A 27,658-nucleotide genomic window follows, 5' to 3' on the forward strand; every position below is an offset into this window, starting at 1 on the left:
TGAATGCTGCGTGAGGTGTTTGAAGCCTGGAGACTAAATTCTGTCTTCTGAATGTTTATTCTGACTTTCTCCAACTGTTCTTCTTACTTGACAGTGCTTAATTGGCACCCAGCCATAAAAGCTGTTGTCTAATTACACAACGTATAATGAACTTACAGACCTACAGATAAGGCTTTACTGCAGCATAAATGGATTTTAAATATTAGCATCTAAGAAAAAGAAAATTAGCCCCTGAGTTATAATTTTCAGTCTTGTGTGTCAAAAGTCACTATTATTTGTTTAGAAAAGCATGGTTTCGAAAGAGGAACTAACATTAGAGAATAAATAGCCTTTAATATTAAGCAGGCTACAATTTAGTGGGCTGGCTGGCTAACCCTTTATAAATGGCAGAAATCTATTCACATGTAGTTAAAAATTTTAGACTATATATTTGCATGGAATCAGGCCAGCTGGGAATTACAGCAGCATTATGATGGCACAGCTACACAGGAGGTTATGAAAAGCACAGATTTTGTGAATCATTTGCAATATTTTGCTGCAGACACCCTTGAAAAAGAAGCACAGTAAAAATATTCTTAAATGATCTCAGACCATGTACTTTTAGAGAAAACAGAATTTCACACTGCAAATTAAAAACGTAAGAGTTATCTTCTGCTAGTAAGACTGTTTTGTATTTAAAAATTTTGTACACTAGGTTTGACTTTGTGATGCAAGTGCAGTTAGCAAGTTACAAGATGATGGGAGTCCTTTCTTCACTGCACATCCACTTGAGGGACAGGATACAACTATGTATAATAAAGGCACTGTTTTGCTTTTATATAAAAAAAAAAATCACACTTTCCTCCCTTTCAGCAAATATTCTGCAGATCTAACAATGACAATTCTCTTTCTGATGCACTGACTGGAAAACAAGCATAAAACACCTATAGTTGCAGGGGGTTCTTGCATGTAGACTGAAACAGTAGAAAGATGTATATGTGCATTTCAAAGTATTCTACCTCTTCTTGGCAAGACCTTGCAAAGCTCATGCATGATTGCAACTTTAGCCAGCAGAACTGATCAGTGAGTAAGTGGGACTGCTCAGAGGAGTAGTTACTTCTTCAAGCACACTTTTGGGCCTCTTATAGACTTTTTGGCATCAATGTTCTACACAGAATGGATGGTGCTCTGAGAGATGCATACAAAGCTTTGAGAATCCCATTTTAGAGGAAAGCTGCTGTCCTTCCCCCCAAAAAACAACAACTTAAGAAGTACAGTGCTAGCACCTGATTCCACACAAATTATAAAGGCAGCCTTCATCATAGCTCTGTTTTTCAAGAATTCGCCTTTCCATGTAATACAGAAAGGCAGGTGATAAGATTCAGCTGCTTTAACATCTGAAGCTTTTACAAACATTAAGGGCATGATAAAGTATGAAGTTGCAAGGTGGAGCAAGTGAAATAGTGACATGCGATACAGCAGCCCTCTCCTCCCTGTTTTTCAGCCTATGTTTATGGGTATTTAAAAAAAAAATACCACTGAATTAATAGTAATGCCTATCATAGAGCATGACAACCTGCTGAAGTACTGTACTTTACACATTAGCTAGCAAGGGATCTACTTAAGTCACTGTAAGTTGTTTTAATTTAATGGAAGATTTATCTGGATTTATGTAAAACAACCCAAGAACGAAAACGTGGTTCTCCACCAGTGAAGCAAGTCAGAGAGTTTCCTCCAGCACTGGCAGAACAGAGCTTACTTTCTCAGCACTCTGCTAGAGCGGGACACAGTCACTTAAGAGTTACAACGCAATATACTGTGATTTACTACAGTTGCTTCCATTTGAGATTGCACAGGCAGGAAAGCCGAATAGAGGTTAAATTTCTAGCAGTGACAGCTGAAAATACGTTACCAGAAGCGCTCTGTTACCAAAAGCCTGATTACTCCTACAGAAAAGCTGGACGCTACAGCCATGGAAACACACATGCGACTTTTACTTTGAAATAATTTCTTTTTTTTTTTTTTTTAAAAAAGAAAAAAAGAAAATGACAATGCGACGCGTGTGAGGTCCGTGGGAGCCCAGCCCCAGATGTGCACAATGGAGCGCGTAACGGTCCCTGCGGCGGATCCACGTCCCGCACCGGGTCTCGGGAGCGGCACCGGCCAGGAACCGTGTGCTGGTGTGCAGGGAAAAATGAAGCATTGTTCCCATACAGCCTTCTCATCAAGGCACTCTTAATGACAGGGGACAATGGTTTTCAAGCTCGGGAGACAACTGTGCTCCCCCCCCACACACCCACCCCAGCGCCACATCCGTACAAGTCTTTCTAATTTGCTCCTCAGCCAGGCAAAAGAAAAAAAAACCAACCAAAACAAAAATAAAATAAAAAGAAAATGGGCGAAGCCATTTGCAAAGCGAATGTAAGCGGAGGGGTTTGCAGAGGGGGCTATTGGGGAGCAGCATCCCCATCCCACCATCCCTCCCCATCCCCTTCCCAGCCGGAGGGCCCAGGGTAGGCAGCACGGTACTTACTGAAGGGGCAGTTCTCCTTCTTGGTGCCGCTGACCTTGCCGTTCTTCTCGATCTTGAGAAAGTACTTGTTGTAAGAGTAGAGCTTCCTCTTGCGCACGTCTCCTTGGAGGTGATTGTAGCTCCGCACGTGTCTCCCCGCACTGGAAGGAGAGGAGAAGGACGAGGGGAAGGAGGAGGATGATGAAGAAGAAGAGTTGGTGGCCTCCGGGGACAGCATGTCCTGGCTGAGGTCATGGCAGGTGACAGGCACAGAAGACACCAAGAAGAGCAGCAGCAAGCAGCAACAAGGCAGGTGGGAAAAGGCTGAGGCACCATTTGTCAGTATCCATTTGCACATTGTACTGAAACTCTGGGCGCTGGAAAATGTCTTATCAAATGAAACATACTGGAAGGGTAAAACCTGGTAAAAGGCAAGTGGAGAGCCGGTGGTTGCTGCTTCTGGTTAGATTCCTCTGAGCTCTGATCTGGCCTGAAGTAAGTGCACCAACATCCATAACTCAGGGGACAAATCGCCTCAGAAGTTGCTGCCTTTTAATCCTTCGAGTCCTCCCTCAGAAAAAAAGAGCTGTTGGTTTTTTTGTTGTTGGTTTTTTTTTTTTTTGGGGGGGGTTGCTGTGGTTAATCCTCTTTCCTTTTTCTCTTCCCCACCCCACCCCCCCAACATACACACACGCTCCCCAACCTGGTTTCAGACTTCCCAGTATTTTGTTCTCTTCCTCACTCCTTTCTTCACCATCTTAGATGCAGAAAGGTCTGAAAAATAGATGACAGCAAAGTCAACAACAACAGCAACAACAAGAAATAATAACCAGCGGAAAGGGGTGCTGGAAGGGATATTTCACACATACCCCTTTATACACACTCACACTTTGTGGCTTTGCACCTTCTTCTGATCCCCACCCCCTTGCCTTTTTGCAAATCCCAAACCAGTTGCACAACTCGTCCTTTCTCACTGACAACCCCAGAGAAGGCAGTTTCTTTGTTTTGCTTTGAATTCTCCAGAACAGTATTAAAAAAAAAAAAAAAAAAAAAAGAAGAAGAAATGGGAGGGAGGGGGGGAATCCCAACTCGTCTCCCCCCCCTTTCCCTTCCTCTCCTTTCCTTTCCCTCCCCCCTCTGGCTGTAAACAGGTTGGAAGCTGTAGCCTAAATGTCAGCGATCCCCAGCCAGAGGTGGGATGTGCCTCTGGTGGTCAGCCCTCATTTGCAGGGGGTCAGGCAGCGGTGGGACATCTGAAACCCTGCGGCAGCTGTCGGGAGCGGTGCCCGCTGCTCGGGAGCTGCCCTCGCTTCCTCCCGGGCTGCAGCCGCCGCCGCCGCCCTCGCCTCGCTGCTAATTGCTCCTACAGCGCTCCTCTCCTCGCAGCCACGGCCACCAGCATGGCTTGGAGACTCATGCTTTACTCATTTCCAGCCCCAACCAATCCCCTCCGGGGAGGCTGCCCTCCCTCTTCACCACCACCACCTCCTCCTCCTCCCCGCCCCGAATCCTTGTTTTCTAGCCCAGGGTTTTTATTTTATTTTATTTTTTTGGCAGCGGAGGGCTCGAGAAAGCCACCTGGAGCTTGTTGCCTGCTAGGTCTCCCCCCCTCCCCCTCCTGATGGAGGAGGGGTTTGGTGAAGAGGTTGGAAAGAAGTATATGCTACAGGCAGACCCTGGAAAAGCAGATTATATACTGGTCAGAGAGAATAAAAAGGGTAGAGACATAATTAGCTCCTTTTCCTTCTTCTTTGCCAGCTTCCATGGAGGTCTTTCTCCCTCCTTTAATGAATCACTGATTTCTCGCTTCCGTTGCTGAAATAAAAAGTTCGCACTTTAGCCTGCTCTTCCTTTTAAGCCTCTCAAGATTTATTGTGCCTCTTTCCCCACCCTCACCCTCCTTGTCTCAAAAGAAATCAGGACCCTAAATGACCATTTTCTAATTGCTAACATGAGTCATTTACTGAATCACGCATCTGACTTCAAAGCAAAAGAGACTTTATTGGGATTGCAAAGGTTTCCCCATAAAATCTGTCTGAATATTTTGCTGTCTTTTTTTTTTTTTTTTCTTTAAAAAGAAAAAAATATCCCACCAACTAGTGCAGTTTCCTTTGCCAGAAAGAAACAATTTTTCCATTCTGAAGGCTATTTTATAGCGATTTTTCAAGCTGTTGTTTTCCTGGAGGGACATATGTTGTTGGTTTTTCCTTTGATTCCATCTCCTGATGGATTTGTCATTTCACATTCTGAATGTTATGACAGATTCATATTTCTAGCCTTTCACTGGATTGTCAACCTTCCCAGTAATTAACAGGCATCTTCCATTAGACGCAGTCTTTTAACACCAGAATATGGGATCAGAAACTGACAGGATATGGGCAGCGTGCAAGACATTAAATTTTGGTTCAGTATTAAGTATTGTAAAATAACTGTTATGGAATGCAAGTAGGTGGAACATTTACTAAGAGAGTGGAGTAGCAGAGAAGTGAAGTGGTACAGAAATGCAGCGAGTAGCTTGATACGTAAGCCTAGAACTTTTTTGAAACAGAGGCAGTTTAATAACACAGATCAGTGGAATGCAATAGAAAACTGCCCATGCAATTGCATTTGACATTTGGAGTAAATCTTAATTTAAACAACAGAAAATGCAGAAAAGAACAAATAGTTCTAAAATTAGACTGATTCATTAGATTAGGATGTTGAATATATCGTTAACCTTACAACAGAATTTAGAAATTATTTTCTCCAGTTATGGTGTTTATTCTGGAGAGAGTCAGCTCTTAAATTTATGTGTTCAGCTTCTGGGGGTGACATTTAAACAGCCTTAAAAATGAAACCGTTTAATATTAGAATCAATATGTTTTATGGTGTTGTTTATGGTACTTCAGACTATTTATTCTGCTTGTATATGCACTGAGTGCAAAGCATTTCAGAATTTTTTTTTTTTGGTAAATCTGATTTAGGCTTTCCTTTTGTGGTGACTAATATTAAAAGGGGGGTAGGAAGTGAAAAGTAAAAGCCTACTTTTTGGTGGATGCTTGACAGCTTACGTGTATGTCCACAAAGCTGCTTATGTGTACGTCTACAAAGCTGATCTCAATGTTCGCTGCTGTCTAGATCAGGAAGGGTACAACACATTATTTAAAAAAATGAAGTTCTTTTGATTCCAGCAGCCTGGATCATAAATGATTACTATAATGTCTTAAAATTATACATTTAAAGAAACTTTTCCTTTTTTTTTCTCTTTTTCCTGTGAAACGCTGGATAACACAATGCATTGGGCCTTTTAGGATCCCTGGCAGCAAGAGAAAATATTAGTTTGAGGGTCAAACAGACATATTTAACCTCTATGAATTTAAAAAAAAAAAAAAAAAGGTATTGTCTTGAATTTATTCAAGAAGAGTTCTGCTTGGGGCTGTTTCCAGCCTGTGATTGGCTGTATGTTGGCTGTAAGATCTTGTGGTTAAGTACAAACCCCACATATCTAGAATTTCATATTAAATCTGCTTCTGGCAGGTGCAATATTCACTGCTGTGCTTAAAACTACTACAATGCATGGAGTTCTTTTCTATCCCGTGTGATGACAGGGAGGGCATTTACGAAACGGAGTCCAAAAGAAAAGCTGACATAGCTTTTTAGATTATATCTCATTCTTTTTTCTACTTTCTGTATAGCCTTTCTTTTATAGCACAGTTGAGTCCCTAAATACCCCACTACTTTGTATTGTCAGGTCACCTCTTAGGTTAGCCTGAGAAAGCCTGAGAAAAGTTCCTCAGGAAAGATGCACTATTTAACGGAATTCAATCTGTCCCAATAGATTTGAATCACTAACATAAATGTATGAATGTAGATTATATCTCTGTAATGAGGCCTGAATCATTCTCAGTTACTTCAAAGGACTGAAATTCAACCTTCCTTTTTAGCAGCAACAATCAGACCTTAATGGGATCCTTTATTAATTGTTCCATTGCTAATGCTTGAAAAGCAGCTACCTTCAGTACAGATCTTAGGCTAGAAATGGTACCTGCTGCTTCTAAAACAGTGTTTCAGTTTTGCCTTTTAGTGGTCTAAGATTCTCTGACAAGTTTCCTAAGCTACAATTCTATAAATGCTGAATTACATCCAGAATGAAACAAAAAAGCCTCTTTCTTAAAAACATGCAAAAATTAGAAAATATATTCTAAGAATATTCCTTTCAGGCTATCTTCTCTCCAAAGAATGTTCAGGGAAATGAGTTGCACAGGTGAATTTTAATGAAAAATACTCTAAACAAAATAATTTTTTTATATAATTCTAGCAATTGCTTATGCAATTTTTTTTGTGTGTTTTGATCAGCAAAGAGGGATTTTTTTGTTTGTTTGTTGCTTTCTTTTCTGTGTTAAGTAGATGACTTGAATCAGAGAAGGAATATTTTAAGGTAGTTGGGATAGGTTTTGCCGTTTATGATTTCCCTTAGGCAAGGCCTAATGTTTTCTGGTGTTGTAAAGATCTTTCTGTGCTTTAGAGTATTAAAATAAACAACTGGCTCTCAGATATCACTGGATAGCAGTCATAAACATTTGCTTCTCACAGTATGATGAGAAATTCATACGCATTTTCTGGTCATGGGACCCGATTCTGTTCTTATTCAAGGTGTTGGGAAATTTGCCAGTGATTTCATTGAGAGAGATCTGGGCCAGTAATATCACTGCCAAAAAGACAGCTCTGCCAAAAATGAGGAATGCCAAATGCCGGTGACAACTCAGATCCCTCCATCTATATGTCAGTTCTGAACTGCAGAACTCGGCAGTGTTGTAAAATGCTAATCTTGATTATAAAGAAAAGGCAGTGGCACCTAGTGTCCATGATCACCAACCAGCAATGAGACAAGCTGTTTGATCTGACATGCTGTGCTGCTTGCTGAAATCTTTACACTCTGGTGTTCGTATCCACTACCACCAAGGACCAAAGGCCATTGCATTTTATCTAAATAAAATATGTCTTAAAGCTTGAGAAAGAAATCATCATTACAGTTGTTTTCTTCCGAGAAAACTGTAAAATCACCATCATTGTATTTACCTCTATTTCTCACCATCTCATGTACCTCTATATCATTTAAAAAGTGTCAAAATACTGACATTATTCTAATTTTATGTATAGAATGAGGTATAAAATAAACCCTTAAGTAGTCAGGAATCAAAACTGAAGGTGTGTGTATGTAGCTGGAATAAGACATATAAAATAAGAATACTGTTTCAGCTGCCTGTAGTTGAACTTGGTAGTTTGTAGATCATACTCTTTGACTCTTCTGTGCACACTCCTTTCCAATTAAGTATCCAAAACTGCAGAGTTTAGCAGAGTTTAATAAAATGATTTTTTCTGCCTTTCTTTGTTATTTCAAAATGACTTGTATTTCTAGGTCAGACATAACGACAGGCATGTGCAAAATGAGTCTGAGATAATCGAAATGTAGTTCAACCAGAGCTCATTCTCAAAGCCTACGGAGTCCCTTGTGAGAATGGCCAAGTTGACTGCCTAGTCTAAGGCTACTCCTCAGGAAGAGTAAGATGGTTCTTACTCAGTGAGATCTGGTGGAAAAACGACGAGCTGGCTGAACTTGCACTGCCACTAGTGAAAAAGTAAGGATTAGCTGGTTTATGTTTCATCTTTTAAGAAACAGAATCAAAATACAGCAGTTCTTAGGACCACACAGATCATCTTCTTGTGAACAGACATATAAATGGTAGGACCAGGCAGGATTTACTCCATTACTTAAATGAGTAGTATGTGTTTCTGTCTCATGGATGTATTGGCAAAACTGTCTAAATGCCATGCTTCAAGCAGACAATTAAGAAAACTGTTTATTCTTCCTAAAGTGCTAATTATAGCTATTCTCTTAGAATATGTTTATAGTTATGCTATATCTGACAAATTACAAAGAGATGTATGACATTTGAAAAGATCTGTATGATTTTTCTTTGATAAATACAGCTATTAAAAAAAAAAGAAATAAGTTAAAAGATGCATTCTATGGAGGTCATCTAGAGGAGACTACAGACCCCCAGGCATTGAGCTGCAGTGCCATAAATAGCTATGTGTGTGGGTTGGACACTGACCGTATTTAGTAATGGTCTGCTGGCAGCCAGTTTTGCATACTCTGCAGCACAAACATAATTAAAAAGGTTATATTTTCAAGGAGTTACTTTAATCTTAGAGGATTTGCTTTTCTTTCTCATTTCATACAGAACTACCACGAATGCAAGCCACGTATATACTGCTATAAATATGGGTGATTGAGAACAAAACTGCCACGAAGAGGCAAATGTCAATCAGGTCTTTGCAGATTCTTTCTTTTTTTCCCCCACTCAAACTCATGTAGGCCTACATTTTCCACTGGAAAACCTACCAGGACTCTGAGGAAGTACTTCCTCCATTCTGTTATACTCTGTCCACATAAACCTACAAACCTGTGAGTGTTTCTTTAAAAGATAATGCTGATTATATATATATATATATATATATATTTGTCATACTGGTCATTCTAAATGTTTATTCATTTTTTTCTGAAAATTCACTAGAAATACTGTCACTAATCATTCCCAGGTTCCAAACCTCCAGCTGAAGCAAGGTGTTGGCTCTTTTGTGATATTGAAGCTGCCGTTCCCTATAGGAAAGTTTTCCAAAACAGAGATAATTTGCTACTTAAATGTCATCTTTGTATGTTTGAATTGTATCTATTAATTTACTGGAAAAGGTCTTTGTGTGGAGAGTAACTGAGACAAAACTAAAACAGTTATACAAGCTCTCTTACCAACGGGAGTATGTACCCTGAAAGGTGCTAACTATCCAGTATTCTTCCTGGATCAAACCAGGTTCCCTTTCAGAAGAGCAACAAAGCCAAACCAAAGCTCCACAGTTCTGCTAGGCTCCATCCTTCTTGAGTGCTACTGGAAAGGAGCAAAGAAGTCACTTTGAGGCGTTCCTTCCTTGTGGAGCTATTTGAAACAGAGCTGACAGCTAGAAACATCAGCCCAACAGCTGAATATGCTTGCCTCGCCACAGGCAACCAGGGTAGCCAGCTGGGCTCCCTCTGAGCTAGTTAATAGCTCACACATTGCTTCTTCTTTGTCAGTTAATTTGTAGCAGTCACTGGAATTACTTCTGTGAGCAAGCACCTCTCAGCGTGAGGAAGGGTGATGGAAGCGAGCCCTTGGCTGGTGGAGGGTTGTGGAGTAGGTCTGGGAAGCAAGGGGCAGCTCCCCATCCATCCCAGCAGAGCCAGAGCTGCTGCCAGACAGCCTCTGAGCCTTCCCAACTACAGCTTCACCTGGGAGATAAGTAGCACAGTATCTCCGATGGGGCTTGTTCCACCTGTGTTTCCATAGAAGTGGGGCGTGGGGTTGCACAACGCCTTGCCAAGCACCATACCTTTTCACGTTTATCTGACAAACATGTCTTATTGAAGATACCATGAAGACAAAAACCAAATGTGGTGCCAGCTCGGTTATATGGGATTTTTTTCCCTTCACTCCATAGCTTGGGGCATACTAGTACCCTTAATGTTATTAGTTAGAACAGTGTCACTCAGATACAATTGCCCAGCTAGAGACATGCTTATTATTTAGTCCTGGGTTTCAGAAAGAACAGTCAGGCTCTACTGCTATTGGCTCTTTATCGAAGAATAGTCCCTCAAATTCATCTTATTGTTGAGATGTGGTCTCTTTAAATGTGATTTTCTCCTCTATAGGTATTTTCTAGCTGCTGATTGTGGTTTTGGAAATGAAACTTAATTAGTTCTGTATTTATTATCAGATTGTTTAGCTTTTTATTAAGATCAAATCACAGAGACAAAAGATAACAATATGGTATCTTCTTTCTAGCATTACTTAAAATGTTTACAGCATGTTAAAGATTTAAGCAACTCTCTGAAGAGCAGTCATCCATTCTCTGAGGCTTGAAGACATTATTTTTCTTTACAGCATATGGGTAACAACTGGCCTCAGACATCCAAATTGTTGCAGATTTCAACCATGTTGCCAGTCACTGATGATAATGTTTAGCTCCTAAATGCCAGATTCAGTAAACTTGACATCATGTTCCATGCATCCTAGTGTAGTTGAAAGCAAGGAACTTCTAAAATGACACACTTTGGATTTTTTTTCTTATGTGCCAGTAATTGGTAAAACACTTTCCTTGGATATTCCTAAATGTTAAAAACAAACTGCTGCAGGTTTTTTTCAGTGCAGCTCAGGGATATGTACCCCATAAACTAGGCTGAACTTGCCAAACCAAGAGACATTACTGATCAGAGCAAGCAGTGAAGCCTGTATGTATGGTATAAGCTCATTCTGAGCAGTTTTCAAAAGCACATGAGAGCTTCTTGCACCTAAAGAAAGGAGGGAGAAAGCCAAAGAAGGAAAGATACGTCCATTTCTTTCTCTTCTACTCTGCTTTGCTGCTTTGCCTCCAGTATTCTTTCCAGCCCTGAATCAAGTTATACTATTCACATGATTTACTGGGAGAAGAATATAATCTTGGAGCCCTTTTTGTGTATCTGAATTATAGCAATATAAACAACAAAGAGCAAGTTACTTGTGACAAATGTTGACTGTTGTTTGTGGGAAAGTGCTACTTAATTCAAAATAGTGTCTAAGCAGGGGACATGATGGTGGGCTGAATAGATAGGCCAATCTACAACATACACAGATGTTGCAGGAGTAAGAATATTTGCTTAGTTTCTGAGGCATTCAACATTGCTGCTTTTAATGTCTTTTGAACTTTTTTTGAATCTGGTGTACAAACGATCTAATAAAACAGTGGTGATCCTTGCTTCAGCCTGCCCTAGGCCAGCTTCGCTTGTTGGTGCTTGTGTCAAGCATAAGCCAAAAGGCAGGAAACCTTTTTTATTTAGTTATTTAGCTAGGTAGGGAGATAGTCAGTAAAGTGGCATGTAAATGCTCCATACAAAAAACTCTAGGCATGAGACAGCTAGTTAGGTCCCCGGTTACTGAATAGCCATTAATCAGAAAATTTTTAAAAAGCATTTACAAACAATGTATTAACTCGGAACATACAATTTAATTACCAAACAGTCTCTTTGCTCCTTCTTCTCTATGGACATGCATTCAAATTTGTCAACAAATCACATCATCACATAATGTACCAGAATTCATCTTTCTGAGGACAGAGGCATGGGCAAAACAAAGGTCTTTTTTTTTGCTTTACAGCTTGCAGTGAAAGATGTTCCTCCGGAAGTCTAAGACTGGGAGCTTATGCACAGCTCCACTGGACCAGTTGGTTCCTGGTGACCTTCAGAAGAAATACCTTTCCACTCTCTGGCTGTTGCTTAACATTCCCAAATATGAGCTAGGGAGAAGCCATACATTCTCCAAAATGGAAACTTGTCCTTGAACATCTGTCCTGAAATGTGCATTATGGACCCTGAAAACAGCTTCTCTTATTCCCAGCATAAGAATCTGCAGAGAAGTGATGGCTGGGATGTCGTCTCCCCAGTATTTTTTACTGATGGCTGACACGTGTAGATATCCTTTCTGAACAGTGAATAGAATTGGAAGTAGGCAGACAATTTTTTGTACATGTGCTTAAGCACTTGCATGTTCCAGTAAGTTTCAAAATGACAGCACATACATTCAAAGCTATGTATGTGTTTAAGGACTCTTAGGGCAGGTTTATTCGGGTTTTCCTACTCAGACTTTCAGCTGGCTTATAAGATGTTACTCAGGTATGGAATTCTTTCTGTAGAAATCTGGGTAGCAGTAGTGAGAATATCAAGGTTTTTAAGTGATTGAAAACTACCCAAAATGGGAGAAGAAAAACTATTTTTGGATGATACTTTTTCAAGTTTGAAGGATACTAACTTTTTCATAACTAGAAAGGATGGTACCAAAGTAGCCATTGCATATCCTCTCAGGTAAAGGTCATTACTATGGACACTGTGTTTGTGCTTTTGATGAGCATTACAGGGAACCAATAGGTTGTATGATCCATTTCCTGAAACCTTTCAAAAGTAAATTAGAAAGAAATTATTCTAGGTGGTTATTCTAGGTGCCCCTGATCTGTTGCAGTGATTGAATTAGATGATGGCTGGATCATTTTCCTGTAGTTTTCATGATTCTGAAGAAAACAAATAGGTCTTGAGTAAATGCTTAACAAAATGATTGCTTTACTAAGTGACATCTCTGAAACAAAAGTGTAAGCAAGAACAGAGTAAGCCCTGTCATCCTTTCACAATAATTTATTTTCCATTTCTTTTTATGAGGATCATCTCTCTCTAAAACTCTAATTCTGCAAAACTTAGAGAATAAACAGGACTCAAATTTCAATTGATTCTGGGGAGCTGACTTCAACAGATTCTATGTGGTTTTCCTGCACTGACCAAATTGCAGAAAAATACATCAGGGTGTGGCAATTCTAGAAATTCCCTGGAAATTCCCAATGTAGATTAAGGAAGACAGTAATTAATGCTCATTCAGTGTATGCTGATTTTTTTCATTCTTCCTGGTTTTTTTTCCACTGTAGTTTATTTGTGTCATTTGTGCACATCCACTAGGACTGTCAGAATACCTGTCAGTGTGACTACTTCGTCATGTCTGAATGAAAAATAAATAGCATAGCAGTGAAAGGCTTCTACTTTTATTTCTTTTTTTTTTTTAAAAAAAAAAACCCCTATGTTATGTATTCATATAGAGGGTTTGCTCTCTGGTGGAAAAAAAAGAAATGAAGGAAAAAGAAAAGAATGCTAACAATCCGTTGAATTTTAGGATACAAATTTCCCTTAGATTAAAAATGACATTTGCTTTAAGTAATGGATTTTTTTCCCATAATAATTGCGGGGTGATTTTGATTTAGAAAGACAAGTGAACAACATTTAAAGTCTTCAAGACTCACTATTGCATTACTGTAGCATATGAATAACTTTGCTTGTTAAGTGAACATTTGTAACCAATTAGTCTGAAGAATGCATCCTTACAGCTGAGAAAAAGAGGATCTCTCCAGCTACCCTTGTTACACTGACTTGGACACTGGTCTGCTATGGTAGCGGTACATAGGAGCTGTGTGTCCTTGTGCTTGGTTCACCAAGGTATTTAGCTGGGGATGGTGGTAGCGGAGAATAGGTAGACTAAGTTCCTTCTACTCCTCTGGTGCTGAGTTAGAGGAAGGAGTCTTTTGCTGGTGATACAATCAACTTTCAAGGAAAGGGGGAAGGCTCCATTAACAATCCAGGTCATGTGAAAGGCACTAGACCAATTCCTGTGCCTGTTTACTCATAGAGCTCCTGCCAGTTTTAAATTGTGTCAAAAATTTAACCATGTTAATTGTGTCAAAAATTTAACTGTGTAAATACTCCATCAGTTCGAACTAGTCTTGATTTTGTCTTTTATTAAGCCATATTTTGTGGTATTTTCTGTACGGATAAAAGGGTAAAACAGGGAACTATACCAAGAATATCCTCAGATAATCAACTTCCAAACAACGTATTTGATTATAAAAACGCAGGAAGCTGTAATTTATACTGCAACAATTTCTGACTGAATCAACCTCTTAGAAAAGTATGTGCATGAGTGCACCCTCACTTCCTGACCCTTCCACTGACAGCTTTTCAGAACATTCTCAAAATTAGCTGTAACAAATATGATGGTGGGTTAAGGTAGTAAGGGTCGGAACTTAGACATGGACAGTGTTTGACTCATGTCAGATTCATTACTGCTTATACCTTTACAGGACTGCCAGAATGTAATTTCTTACTGATAAGTGCTTCCTACGTATTTTATGAGAAAATGCATGAGTTACAAAGTTGGAATCTGAATGGAAAAACTGCAAGAATCGCCAAAAATTGCTGGATGTCTGGAGACATCATCATGTCTACAAGTGAGTTCCTGTTTCTGTGCAATAAAACTACCATGAGAATCTGTTCATAATAAAGGATCTTGGCACTGTGATGTACATCATCCTCTTCTTCTTACTCAATTCTAACGTTGTTTTTCAACTTCACATGCACTCATGTCCAGAAAAACACCAACTGTGGCCTAGGGTTAAAGGTTTCCTCTTAAAACAAAGATCTAGGTTCCAGTCATTGCTCAATGGTATGTTTATGCGTTTTATGACTGCCTAAGGTAAAATAAATAAGCAGGAGTTTAAGCAGGCACTGAAATTCAAGTCTCTCTTCTTACAGGTATGATTGTTAACACTCACTGGATTGAATCCCTCATGGAAATAAGCAGATTTAGTTTTAGGATTCCAGGAGAACATGGGCTTACATCACGATCTAAGGTACGCACTAGAGTGTAGTTGCTTGGTCCAGTTTTTGGTGCTTTTTAACACACTAGAAGTTGATCTGTATGTGCCAATGTGCCTTTGTTGAAGCCTGAGGTTTCTATGAACTTTAAACAATCTCTTAACAAAGATTTTTGAAAGTTCTGTTGATTAGATGCATAACTCAATCTTAAACACAGTTTTAGTTACTGCAAACAGCCGTAGGTTAACATTATTTACCCAAGGGCAATGTTGTGGCATAAATGATATCCCACATGCCCAAAATATATATAAATTATATATATATGTAAAAAACCATATAGATATGTATAAATAATATCTCACATGTCCTTTTTGCCTTCAGAAAGGATAAGATTACAGTAGAGCAGGGAAATGATAAAATTTAACTACGAGAGCATTACCAAGAGATCTCAAAATGCTTTTGAGAGGAAATCCATGTTACATACCACAAAACCGAGGTGCAAGCTATGGAAATGACTTGCTGAAAGCAACTAAGAAGGCCAGTAGCAGAGGTAAGAGCCAAATCATGACAATCCAAGTCTGCTAGTCCATCTACGCAGCAATTTTTTTCTTCCAATGTAATGTCCACTTACTTTCAATTGTAAAACAGCTGACAAAATAAGATTTTGCTCCTCTGCTTATATGTTCATCTTCTATTTTGCTCGTTTGATGTAGTTTAAAATTTTAAGAAAGAAAACATTGCATGCGCTTCTTTATTTCTTGAGTACATCTTGCCTTTTTAAATTACTTCCATTTGTAGCTCTGTAGCTTTGGACATGGGAGGCTTTCTTTAAAATGTAGAATAAAATTTACATCCATTATTGATAAAGATTCTATTTCTTACATAAACGCTAGAGCCAGGAATAACTATTATGGCTATCAGATGCATCTTGTGTTCCAATGTATGCAACAGGAAGCTCCTCTTTGCCGTATCTATCCTCCCCACAATTCCTGTGGCTAGTACAATAGCTTGTGGTTAAAAGGAACTTTCCAGAAGCCTCCAACAGTGGATTATAGTTAACACTATGAGAAAGAAGAAGCTCAGAGCATGACATCCACTGGTTTATGGTCTAGAAATTAATTAATCTGTACAACAGTCTTACCCCCAAAAAATAAAAATTAAAAAAATGGAAACACATTCCAGTAATATAAAAGTGAGGCAATTAGTGTCCACATCCAGGACTTTTATTTTTGGGTGAAATGTTGAAACATCTGTATTTTATTTTCTGCTCTTAGTGCATTTCTCAAAATTTAAACCTTTCTCTCAGTAAAGAAATTACAAAAACTGAGCTTAATTAGCTTAACTTCTGTTCACAGCCAACAGATGCATTCAGAAATAGATTTTCTCTCTCTTTCCTCTTCGTGCCATGGCACAATAACTTTTAGCTCTGAAGAAAGAAAAATTAGATTTGTGGCTCTTATAGAATGCTGTTGATTTTCTTCATGGAAGCTAAAGATAGCAGAACTGATTCTGTTGTAATTTTTGTTCCAGAATATCAAAGCTTTGTAAATTACTAATCTCATAGAAAATGACATGTCTACATTACTAGTTTTTGAGTTAGTTAGAATAGAATGGAAGATGAAGACACAGTGAATCAGATCTTAGAGTGCCAATTTTTCATATGCCATTTCTTTTAGAAAAACACACTTGCTTAATTTTCATGGAAAAGAAAGAAATGAAGAAAATGGATATGTCTAGGCTTATGGGTTGTTCTGGAATTTTGACATGTTAGTCTTGGTTTATCTTTTCTTTTTATGAAAACCTTAGAAATGGAATTTCTAAATTTTGAAGACCAGACCAAACAACCAGTCTTTAAATAAAGTTTTGTGTTGATGGAAGATTAGATGTCGGCAAACATTAGAAATACAGTATTTCAAGGAAAAAAAGCACCCTGTGTTAATTCCTTTCTAATGCTTTTGGCTGCCGTATCCCAACATACCTCTGCCATCCTAGTAGGTGCTGCTGTAACAGCTTTTACAATTTAAATTCATACACTGAAAGAAACCCTACTCACACAAGCAAGGCTGTTTACAATTCTTGAGCCACTTCAGCCAGAAAAATGTCTCTGTTAATACAGTGTTTTCCCCATCAGGCTAACAGTATGTTAATTTGAGGTTGTGTACAAATCTGCGAGAGCAGAGACCAGGATGCAGTATCGCAGGCTGCTGTTAGCCATTCAGTATCGTAACCCTGTTGGCAAGTTTTGACATCTTTCTGTGCCAATCTCAGAGTTTCCACTGTGTGGCTGGCCTGTTGGCCAAGGTCCCCTGTAGCTGCAAGACAAGTAGACACAGAAAAGGCATTGACAGGGAATCTAAAAGATTTGGAAAGGAATTTGTAGTGGAGAATAGTTAGTTTTACCCTACTTCTCTCTTGTGGGTAGCTGATGACAGATCAGTTGAGTAGAACGGAAGAATCAATTTCTTGCTTGAAGATTCTCTGACATTACGATATGCTAAAAGTAGCATATCCGTATATTAAAAGATAGGTCTATCCCATAAAGGGACCTACATTTCCTACATTTCCTGGGTAGATGACACAGGCGATTGTCCTTAAGTACTATATTCCACCTCCTTTTTTCAAAGTGACAAGGGTTACAGTAAGGTTTATCTTTGAACCAATATCATGGCCGAAGAGTTTACTTTGCACATCTTCCATGCAGCACTGTTTTAAAGAAACATGAGACTACATGGGCAGTGCCTATAATGCTTCAGACATATTCAAGATACAAGAGGTTGGGAATACCACAGCATATTTCATTTCTCTCACTATTGATTCTGTGCTGCCAGCCAGAGAAACATTTTTTTTTATTGCTTGTTTGAATACTACCCGACTTTCTTTGCCATGTTGGCACAGCTTGGGTCAGAAGAGACATACAAGCTTGGCTGTTTCATTCTAGGAATGTCACAGAGGAATTTGTGCAACTTTGGTTCTGACGTTGGTGTCACTATTGTCCAGAAGAGTCCCTTAAAGCACCTGTGGTAATTGATGTATGTTTTCTTTTGTAAGTCTCTATTGGTAGTAAGTAGAATTGATCCAGCCTCTGAAGCCTGTCACTGTTTTGAAATATAATAAATCAATCTTTTTACTAGGTTTGTTTGTAACAATTTGTAAGTATTAATGAAAAGCCAATTCATATAGAAAGGACTGATTGTATCAATTTTAAGAATACACCTTTAACTGAAGGGCTGCTGCTCAGTATACAGACACAGATTTTCTTTCAAGTTACTTTTTCTTTAAAATCCAACTTTAATGTGAAGGCACAGTTTGCCTTGTTGTAGTCCAAGCAGGATTTCCTACTTAAAGAGACTGTTTTCTTTTCTCAAACAAACAAAGAACTAGACAGTACCTACACAAAAGCCAGTTGAAAAAAAATCACATGCATGGTGCTTACTGAGTGACTTTAAGTCTTTTTTGATCTTTCAGCATGGACCTCTGAACCCAACAAAATAAACAACCCATATGATGTCCTAATTGCTCCTAGAGAGCAGAGCTGCAACACCTGGGTGTGTGGTTTCCCTTTATAAATTAAAAGGTCAAGCTAGCCCCTCCTCCCTTTAGGAAAACATCCTGTGCCTATGCTCCCAGTGGCCTTAGGCTGCTAATCAGTTTTGTACCAGTTGGTTAGTTGTGCATTGGGGTGTCTAGTTTGAATTCATTTTCCCTCCCTGTATTTTATTCTCTGCTGCTGGTTTCTTTTGGAAACATTCTTACTGTTTAAACATTAAAGGGATGATGCCTAACAAACGGGAGCACTCTCATGTCAAGCCCTCGATTCTGCAGGGATATGATGAGTCTTCTGAGTAAACTGATGTGATCTCCATAAATAGCTATGCTGGCTGACATGAGGTACCTTGCCTCCCTAGGTCTATAAACAGAGACTCACCTAGTGAGTATGAATTCCCAGTCACACCGGACCGTCATAATGGAAATGAAATAAGAAGGGGAAACTAAAAGTTTTTTAATTGGAACACAGAAAAAGGTAAGATACTCGCGTTTAAACAGAAAATTTAGAAGACTGTGAAAAGAAAACATTCTCTGGATTACCACCTGGTAGTATTTCCTTTCCAGCAAGCTTGAAATAAGCAAGGGAGGGCAGAAGCGAGCTCTGTAAAACATCTGCCATGTCTCCATTCCCACATTTCATTCAGGCTCTCTTTCAAAGTCCGTGTTGTTCCTTTATGTTGGTAAGTCTAAAGTTAAGGTGATAGTACTGGAAAACACACGTCATGCTGCCAGCATTTCTATATTTTTTTACAAAGGTAAAAACATTTTATCAGACTATAGTGTTGATGGTTTCCTTTTCTAATTCTCTAGCAGTCTCTAGACTGCTGGTCTTTTTGGAAGTACTGCGGATGTTGAATTTTAAAAAAACCTATTCTTAGAGAGTAGCATTTCTCTCTAGGAAAATAAGAATTTTAGTATATAAAAATATACTAGCAAACGGTCCAAGTCCTGACATGGAAAATGAGAATACCATGGATATGTATCTAACTTGGCTGAGGGCTGTGCCGCAGTTGAAGCTCACAAAACCTTATGTAATACTAGCTGTAAGAAGTAGACAGTAATAAAGTGAGGCTTTTGACTTGTTCCCTGGAAGAAAATCACCTAAATAAATATCTAGAAATAGCACTTTTCTACTGAGCTTGCTAATAGAACAATAATTTGAGATAGTTACAAGTGACTTTATAGTGAATGTCAGTTAGACTGACATAACTTACTTGTTTTTTAACGTGTAAGCCAGATGCAGGCTCTTATATTAAATTGTCTCTTTGGTTTGGTTTGTATGTATATATGTGGAATCAAAATTGGTTGGTAATGTGCCATAGACTTGATGCGTTGGTTATCTGAGCTGGGCGACGAGGCATCTAGACTCTGTGAGGTTAGTTTTGCTCCAGAGGTGTTTGTTTAAATCTTTGGTTTCTATTTTTGTTTCTATCCCAGAAAAAATCAGCTGGGTTAAGGGAAGATCTTTTGCTTCATGAACTGCATAATCTAGGGTATTACAAGCTATATCTTATGTTTATAGTTCTAGATCTATGAAATTTTTCTCAGGGAATGTCCACTCACAAGTGCACAGGAACAGGGGGAAACGGTGACAGATGAAATCTATTGGAAAGTCATTAAGGCATTAATCTTTTTTCACAATATAACAGTTCTTCAGGGGCTTTCAACCAAAAGATTCATAATCTAATTATCATGCCTGCGATATAATGAACTCCTCTGTTTTATGCAATATAAAATTGATTCTTAGCTGTGGGGCAAAGGTGTGTGTCTATATCTGTATCTACACCACGTAGTGCCAAGGGGCTGTAGTGGATGAGCTCCTAGGAATAACTCATCTCACTTCTCTTTCTTTGAGCTCCTTATGCTACACTGTCTTTCCCATCCTTGTTTGCACTCAAGTTCTTTCTAAAGGCTTGATCCTAACAATGACGATAATTAATGACTATGTTTCAAGGCTTCCCAGTACATCCTGTCATTTCAGAGCCTGTCTTCTATACTGTAGGCTCTGAGAGGCAGTATTTGTTTTCATGTTTTGTCTTATGCAATGCCAAGCAATTCATTCTGTTCAACAAACAATAAAAGTGGGTGAAATTTTGTTCACTGTTATGCAAATCTTAAGCCATTGAACTCCATATAGAGAGGAGCAAATGAATTTGTTTCATATACATTGTTACATGTCAATATATACCTGTCCAAAGTAGAAGTCGACTAGATTTCAGACAGGAAATTCATTTATTAATCTATGCAAAGCAGATGTTTCTCTTTACTGGCATAAGTAAATATTATCTTTGGTCACATAAAGCAGTCTATGTATTTTATATTGCTTAAGGAATAAAAGCTCTTGTTGTTCCTTCTTCCCATCTTTATCACAGCTTCACACTATCCGTGTATTATAACCCAGCTTCATATGAGTAAATGCAGCCCTCTTCTACCCAGTCTCAGTTCAGGTCTTTCAAAGGCTAAAGAGACTTGTCTGACAGTTTTATTGTCCAGATGGTTTATGATGTGTACAGGTGTTATATTTGGTAATACACCTATTATCAAAACATGTCCTGTTGCTCACTTCAGGGTTACGACTTGATGCATAGTTCCATTACAAAGATTAATAGTCTTAAGAAATGCTAACCTACCAATTCTGTAAGTGCACAGGGATTTTGTTGTTGTTGAGTTTTGGGTTTTTTTTTTTTAAAGATGCTAGATGGCACTGCTAGTCCAGGCTTCATTTTGAACAGCTGGGTTTCATAAAGCTAATTCTGCAAGTTACAAAAAGGGCGTGTAAGGTATTACTTAAACTTGACAGCGAAAGCATTCTGAGAAATATACACCATGATGCATACAATAATGTCTCCACTGTAGGAGTATTCAAGTTTAGGTCTATAACCTCTAGTTAACTGCACTTAAAATTGTTGGACAAATATCTTTGTGTTTGCATTTTGTCCTCTGTGTTTCTTCTTCACGTGCCACCTCATTTCAGAGGCATTGAGTTGTGACAGCACAGAACTTGTTACATGTTTTATTTTTTTATGCAAGATATTTTAATGCATTTAAAAGAATTAAAAATGTAATTTAAAACTTAAGGTAGAGATCCAACAATGGCAAATATATACTTTTTTTTTTACTGAAACCATTTATTTCATAAACATTATGCCACCCATGTTGAAAGTCATAAAATAATTATTTTGCAGTTCTTCAGAATATTTAATTATCCCTCTAAGGTTAGTGCTCTCTGTTTTCTTAATTCACTTTAACTTCCATTTGATCTATGGTTTACCTTTCTTTCATAGAATTTAGGGCTTTGATGCCATTATCTGTCAACAGGTGAGGGATTAATTCTAGAAAAATGCATTTTACACCTAAAAAAATGAGGGGAGGGAACAAAAAAGAAATCTTTTCAGTAAAATACTCCAGTAACATGCAAAGTCACTCCTGCTGTATAAAGATTTGTGACTTGAAAAAGTTTATACAATGTTATTGACTATTCATTCTCTGTTTAGTTAGTATCAAATTGCCTTCTTTTGTTTATTGTGCAGTAAGCTTACAAAGAAACTGCAAATTCTCAGCCTTTTGGGCAGACAGTTGGATACCGTGTCTAAGCGTTCGGAGCAACCAAACGGAACCTGCACCGTTCTGACCACTGGCTGGGTCACTGGCTGGGGCGTAAAGACTCACCTGAGTAACTCGAGAAATCCCTTCAATCTCCCCTTTTGATTTGCCTTTCACAGGCCAGTACTTTTTATTTCTTCTCATCTGTCTGCTATCATGTTAACAAGCAAAGGAGAATCTCGGCAGTTCATTGACAGCATAATAAAATGGGATTTAGATTTCAGTATTTGAAGAATGGCTTGCTTTTAGGGTTTTAAGATTTTGTCTTCTACTTTTATTACCCCAGTGATCAAAAAAACCCAAACTCCACAATGTACGTTGTTGGCCCTATGAATTGTTCACCTAATCTGTCTGGTCATAACTGGCAGAACACAGTGTATAATGAACTTTATGCAAAATTTTTCATCTCTCTCTGTAATACTGTAATATTAAACAACAAATATTCTGTGGGGCTTTTCTCAGGTAATTACTTCCATCCAAATAAAGCAGAAGATGCAAAGTCTAATTCAACACGGTTGAATAGAGAATGTGAATTAGGTGAACTGATGAAGTGAATTTGGCCTTGTGTATCTGCACAGACAAACTCAAACTTCCTCTTGGAAACCCAGTGCAAATGTAACCTAAGATTATTGCTTTGAAAATCTGTGCTAGGTGATGCTCTCAGGTGAATATTGTGCTAAATACTTCATGACTGTTGAGAGATATTGCTTGACAATGTTGTGTTTAGTTCCTAGATGAAAATAAGCACTCCTTTGTAAAACCAGGCAGGAGTGAGTACTGGTGGGAGGTTATTTAGTTGACAGAACAACCATAGAGCAATGAAGTGCTGAAAGATTTGCAAGTTAGTGTATGATAAAATACTACATTTTATTTTTATAAAACTGCATGATTGTTTTCAAATTTATGCTTCTGTATATATTTAAACTAATTGTAATATATTTTATCTAAGCAAATGAGAGAATGAGAGTGATATTGATCTGAATGCCAAATGTGGCATCTATGGAAAATCTCCATCTATGTATGAAACTGCAGGTTTTTACTCAAATCTGCAGTTCACCGAGTATGCTGACAATGTATATGCTGATACCTACTAGGATAAGAAGTTTTATGTATTAGTTTTTTAGCTGTTCCTAATTCTACATAATTTAGATGCTGTGAACTGGAGAGGTGTGCATTATTTATCAATAATGTATGTGTGGATTAGTTTCATGTGAGAGAAAGCTGAGTAAACAAAACCCCTCTAATGTGCTTTATCTATTATTAATCAGTGCAACAGAATAACTTTTAAAATATCTCAGTACACAATAGGCATCAGTAACAAATTTAAAGACTCACGTCCTGTTCTGTATTAAGTTTTTGAGATCCTTGTTTATATCATTGTAATGATATGTCTAAGAATACTCCAATGCAGTATTTCATGTAGTATTTTTTTTTTTAAGTAGAAATATTTATTCATTTTGACTATTCTAATTTTAATCCATGTCAGCAAGGGAGAATTTCAAATTAGATCTTCCATTCTTCAGAAATTCCCATACTGTATTAAGGCACTTCCTGAGAATTTCATTGACTTTCCATATAGATACAGGCTCCAGTTAGGAATCTTTCAGTGCAAGATCAGGACTGAAATTGATAGAGACTGAACACATCTTTAGAAATCTTTATTCTTCTTATCAAACTAGTACCTGGAAGATAACTCAGAATTAGTATCAATTCCATAGTGAGGAAAACCTTAAGATGGAATCCAAACCAGCTGATTAATCACCCAAGCTAGTTTGGGTGAAATGTGGTGAACAAAGGCAAGTTTTGCTTTGCTCTGGGTGTTTTATGTATTTCATTCAGTATTTCAGAGAGGGATCTCAATTAGGAAGCCTCATGGGGTGTCAAGTGTGTGGGTCTCTTGAGTATCATTGTCTCATAAGAGGTGGGAGTGTGGGCTTAGGCTGAAAGGTAGGTTTTCTGCAGAAGAGAAAGGATGTATTTGCTTGCTTCTGGAGCCTGTTGAGGAGACTGCGGTATTTTTTCACACCATGCTGCAAAAAGCCTTGCTCCTTCTTGGTTTCTTTTTCCACCTCTAACTTTGGTTTTATTTGTTTGTTTAGTGGAATGGCTTCATCAACAGGGTCTGAAACAGCGATCAGATGAGCCAATACCTGGAAGGCACATCTGAGTACACAAACTCAAGTCCTGAGATAGAAAATTATTCTTTCATAATCTGCATGTGTACTCTGCTCTCTTATAAAAGAGAAGGCAGTTCTTCCAGGCATCTTCTAAAAGAAAGGAATTGCCACTCTATTTTATGCAGATCTTACTTCAGCTGTGGTTCAGTAGATGTACTCAAAGAACGAGTGCTTGAGAAGACAAATGTTGAGAGTGACCGCTAAGGCAGACCTCGTCTATCCTGCTTCTAAATATCCATATCTGAGGTACTTGTCCTGTTGATGACAAAGCGAGTGGAATCTGTACCATAATTCCTCTGAACAAATCTTGGGAGAAGGTGAGTTGTGTCCCAAACTCCATTAGTGACAATGACATGATCTCCTTTGACCATAGAAAGATTTTTGCTGTCAATGTCAGAATGGAGCAACCACTGCAATTCGATGGAAGGGTCTTGACCCCAGAGCATTGCGTCTGCATCTCGCTATGGGTAAGTGGTAAGTTAAGTAGGGAGCAGTGTAATACTTAAGAAAGAAGCTGTTTAGTCTGTGCCAAACTGGAAATAGATATTCACAGTATTGGAGGCACTGCAAAGTTTAGGAAATTGTTGAAGAAGGATTTTCAGGGCTACTATTTTGGAATTAATTGCCTAAATTGCTCTTTAACTTGAATCAGGCACCTAATGCCTCTTTCTTCTAAAGCTTGAGCCATTACATCACTATACTATTTATTTCAAGATCTAAGTCTACTGCTAAAGGCCTGATCTGCCTGTACTGGAGATAGACTTTTTCTGTTACCTTCAACAGAAGCAAAACTGGCTTTTTCTTGTGTGTACACGTAGTAAATCTGAGGTATGAACAAGTCCTTCCTGACACTACAGAACTTCTAAAAAAGACTGTTTCATTTTTAACCAAGTTAATTAGTTTACAAGTGAGTAGGATGCTTTTATACCCTCTTAATATTCTCTTTGCAGTGTGTTGCTTGCCTGGGGTTGAAGTGGTATTGATTAACTATATGCGATAATGAAAACCATGAGAATGACCTTATGCAGAAGTTCTCTCTTTCTGATGTTACATAAAAGAGCAGAAGCCTTATGATATTTAACACACAGCTTTTTCTCTCCTCTTGCTCCTTCCTCAACCTCCTCCAAGCCAGAGCTCCAGCTAATTATGGAAGTGTTAGAAATGGTCATATACCAAGAATTTAGTGTTTTGTAAAGTGTGCCTAAGTGGAGAATTTGACTATTTTCACTAGGAAGAAGGGATCCCCACGGTCTGATAAGGACATAAAACAACTGCCTTGAGAGTTGCTTTGGTTACAATGATGTCCTATTGTGTGATTGAGTGTAACACTTAGTGTGATTGAGTGTGACACTTAGCTGAGCACATGTAAGTTAATAAAGCTTAACATGCTTGTTAATAAAGCAAGTGGGATGCCCTGCTCCACTTGCATATTTGTTATTTTTTTCAGCTAAATGTTATTGACTGTTGGATCTTTCCTACATCCTGAAGCCTATGAAATTGTTTATAACCAGCCTGTTGGGACTAAATAAGACAGCCAAATACTAGGGGCTGAGAAAACAGTACTGACAGTCTGCTCTGGATTTCATGTTGTGGGCCTCATTTTTCATATTATTTCCCATTACAAAAATATATTTGGATATGGATGATTCTCATGTAAAAACATGCATAGCAGGGTGTAGTCCCTGGTAAGGATGTGAAAGAATCTGATTCTTCTCCCAATGAAACGGGCAGGACTTTTGCAATTTCCTTTAATTAGGGAAGGAGTGAAATCCTTGAGAGAAGGACATGACCTTAATAGGCAGGCATATTTTGAGGTCCCACGTGGATTTAAATATGTATTAAATGAGTGAATTACAATGGCATTCAAATTCACCTTTACACATATTTTAAGGCCATTAAGTTTGCATCAAACTGAAAATCTTAACCTCCTTCTGCATGTCACTCGTGGGAGGAAATCTATAGGCTGTTGGGGCTGATGGCAGTCTCTTGACTCTAGTCAAGAGCTCTCTAGTGAGTTCAGGGCTCTTGACGTATTATTCCAGCTTACTTTGCGGAGACAGTGGGTAAATGTGATAGCCAAAGTTTCTTACAATAACACAGAAAGGCTTAGGGAATAATTGTGGCTCTGATGTTGAAATATATTATGTGGTAATATATTATCCTGCTGGATATCGTGTCAAGAGGATACATCACAATGTGGTTTTGTACCCATGGAAATTTTGCTGCAGACTAGCACTGAAAAAGGAACTGGAATCCATATATTACTATTTGGCACATGCTACCGAAAAAGTTTTCAACATATGTTGTATTTGATTTTCTCGGAAGCAGTGCTCTGTCCATAATGGAAAAGAGGAATCAAATATGACTGAGAATTCATTGATTCTATTTTCTACTAACAAAATTACGTCCAAACTGAAACCAGTTTAGATCAAACAAAAACCCGTTGTACATCGTAGATTTCAGCATTGCAAACTAAAACCGAACATACTCTGGTCATAAATTGTTTTGAAGTGAGGATAATTCTACAACAATTGAAACCAGTATGTATAACTTTGCCAGGGCCATGCTACTAGGAATTTGTAAAATATTGCTGTATCTGGTTAAGAACTTTCTATGTCTGGTTGGCATGTTATAGCTAGGTGGGAATTTTTGTAGGTACATATTTGTTAACTGATTTCGCATCATTTGGCAAATGGGCAAACATTTCAGTGCAGGGCTCTTTGTAATTATCCTTTCTGTAGGAAAAAATAAAAAAGACATTAAATAAAGCTGAAACAGCCTTTGCCAACACCAATGAAACAATGGTGGGGATTACAATGATTAGATAAAACTGGTGCTATCCCTTTTTTTTTTTAAAAAAAAACAGGCATCTCTCTGTCTCATTAAAATCCTGAAACCACTTACGTATTTGTTCCTTTACAAATGCTCTACTAGGAAGGTGCTAAATTGCAAGGATCAGATAATTTCTCCATACATTCAGATTAGTGTTTTTTTTTTTTTTTAAGTAAACACTGCCTAGAGGGTCAAAGTAATAGTAGTGGCTTTGAAAAGGTGTTTGAGATAACTGTAATATTAGTTTTTACCACAGCAGTATCCTGATGGCAAACAAGCACATCACAGCATGTCACCTTTTGGCAGATAGCTGCTGTGCTGTAACTTGCATCCCTGCTGGCTCTGCTTGGGATTCCAGAGGATAAATCTGGGTATAATTTGTCTAGTTGTGTCCAAAGAACGTTGCTGTGAAAGTTAATGGGAAATTCAGGAACGATTTTTATCGTTGGGAGGAAAAGTAGAAGATCACGCCAAATATGACTCAAAGCCAATTCTCAATTCCCATTTAAATATTAGCAGCCTGACACAGTTTAAAACCCTTTATTGCTTTAAACATCAAAAGTAACACTTTGTCAGATGTGAGAAGTATGAGCCAACTTTCTACTGGCTAATTGTAAATAGTACAATACTTTAAGAACATTTGTGGCTAATTTAATGATATTTAGTTAATTCGATGACCTTTAAATACAAACCCAAGTTATTTTATAAATATTAGGTTCTCCAATAAACCTATATCTAGATATCAGTATTTTGATAGGAGCCATCTGCAATATT

The 27,658-nt window shown here is 38.2% G+C and overlaps 1 protein-coding gene across 3 annotated transcripts in view; it reads right to left on the reverse strand.

Annotated features, from left to right (window-relative positions):
- The window catches only part of FGF10 (fibroblast growth factor 10), a 113,292-nt gene that overhangs the window by 61,638 nt on the left and 23,996 nt on the right, over positions 1–27,658 (reverse strand). The window contains exons 1-3 of one of the 3 annotated variants that reach the window (XM_054055356.1): positions 3,379–3,498; positions 3,195–3,265; positions 2,513–3,058 (exon numbers count right to left, since the gene is read on the reverse strand). In XM_054055356.1, the coding sequence (XP_053911331.1) occupies positions 2,513–2,849 (337 nt within the window). In that variant the 5' untranslated portion in view covers positions 2,850–3,058; positions 3,195–3,265; positions 3,379–3,498. Of the gene's footprint in view, positions 1–2,512; positions 3,063–3,194; positions 3,266–3,378; positions 3,499–27,658 lie in introns of those variants that run through there. The other 2 variants (XM_054055357.1, XM_054055355.1) reach the window with 2 other exon arrangements.

Source organism: Cuculus canorus, chromosome Z (assembly GCF_017976375.1).
Source record: "Cuculus canorus isolate bCucCan1 chromosome Z, bCucCan1.pri, whole genome shotgun sequence".
Taxonomy (NCBI): Eukaryota; Metazoa; Chordata; class Aves; order Cuculiformes; family Cuculidae; genus Cuculus; species Cuculus canorus.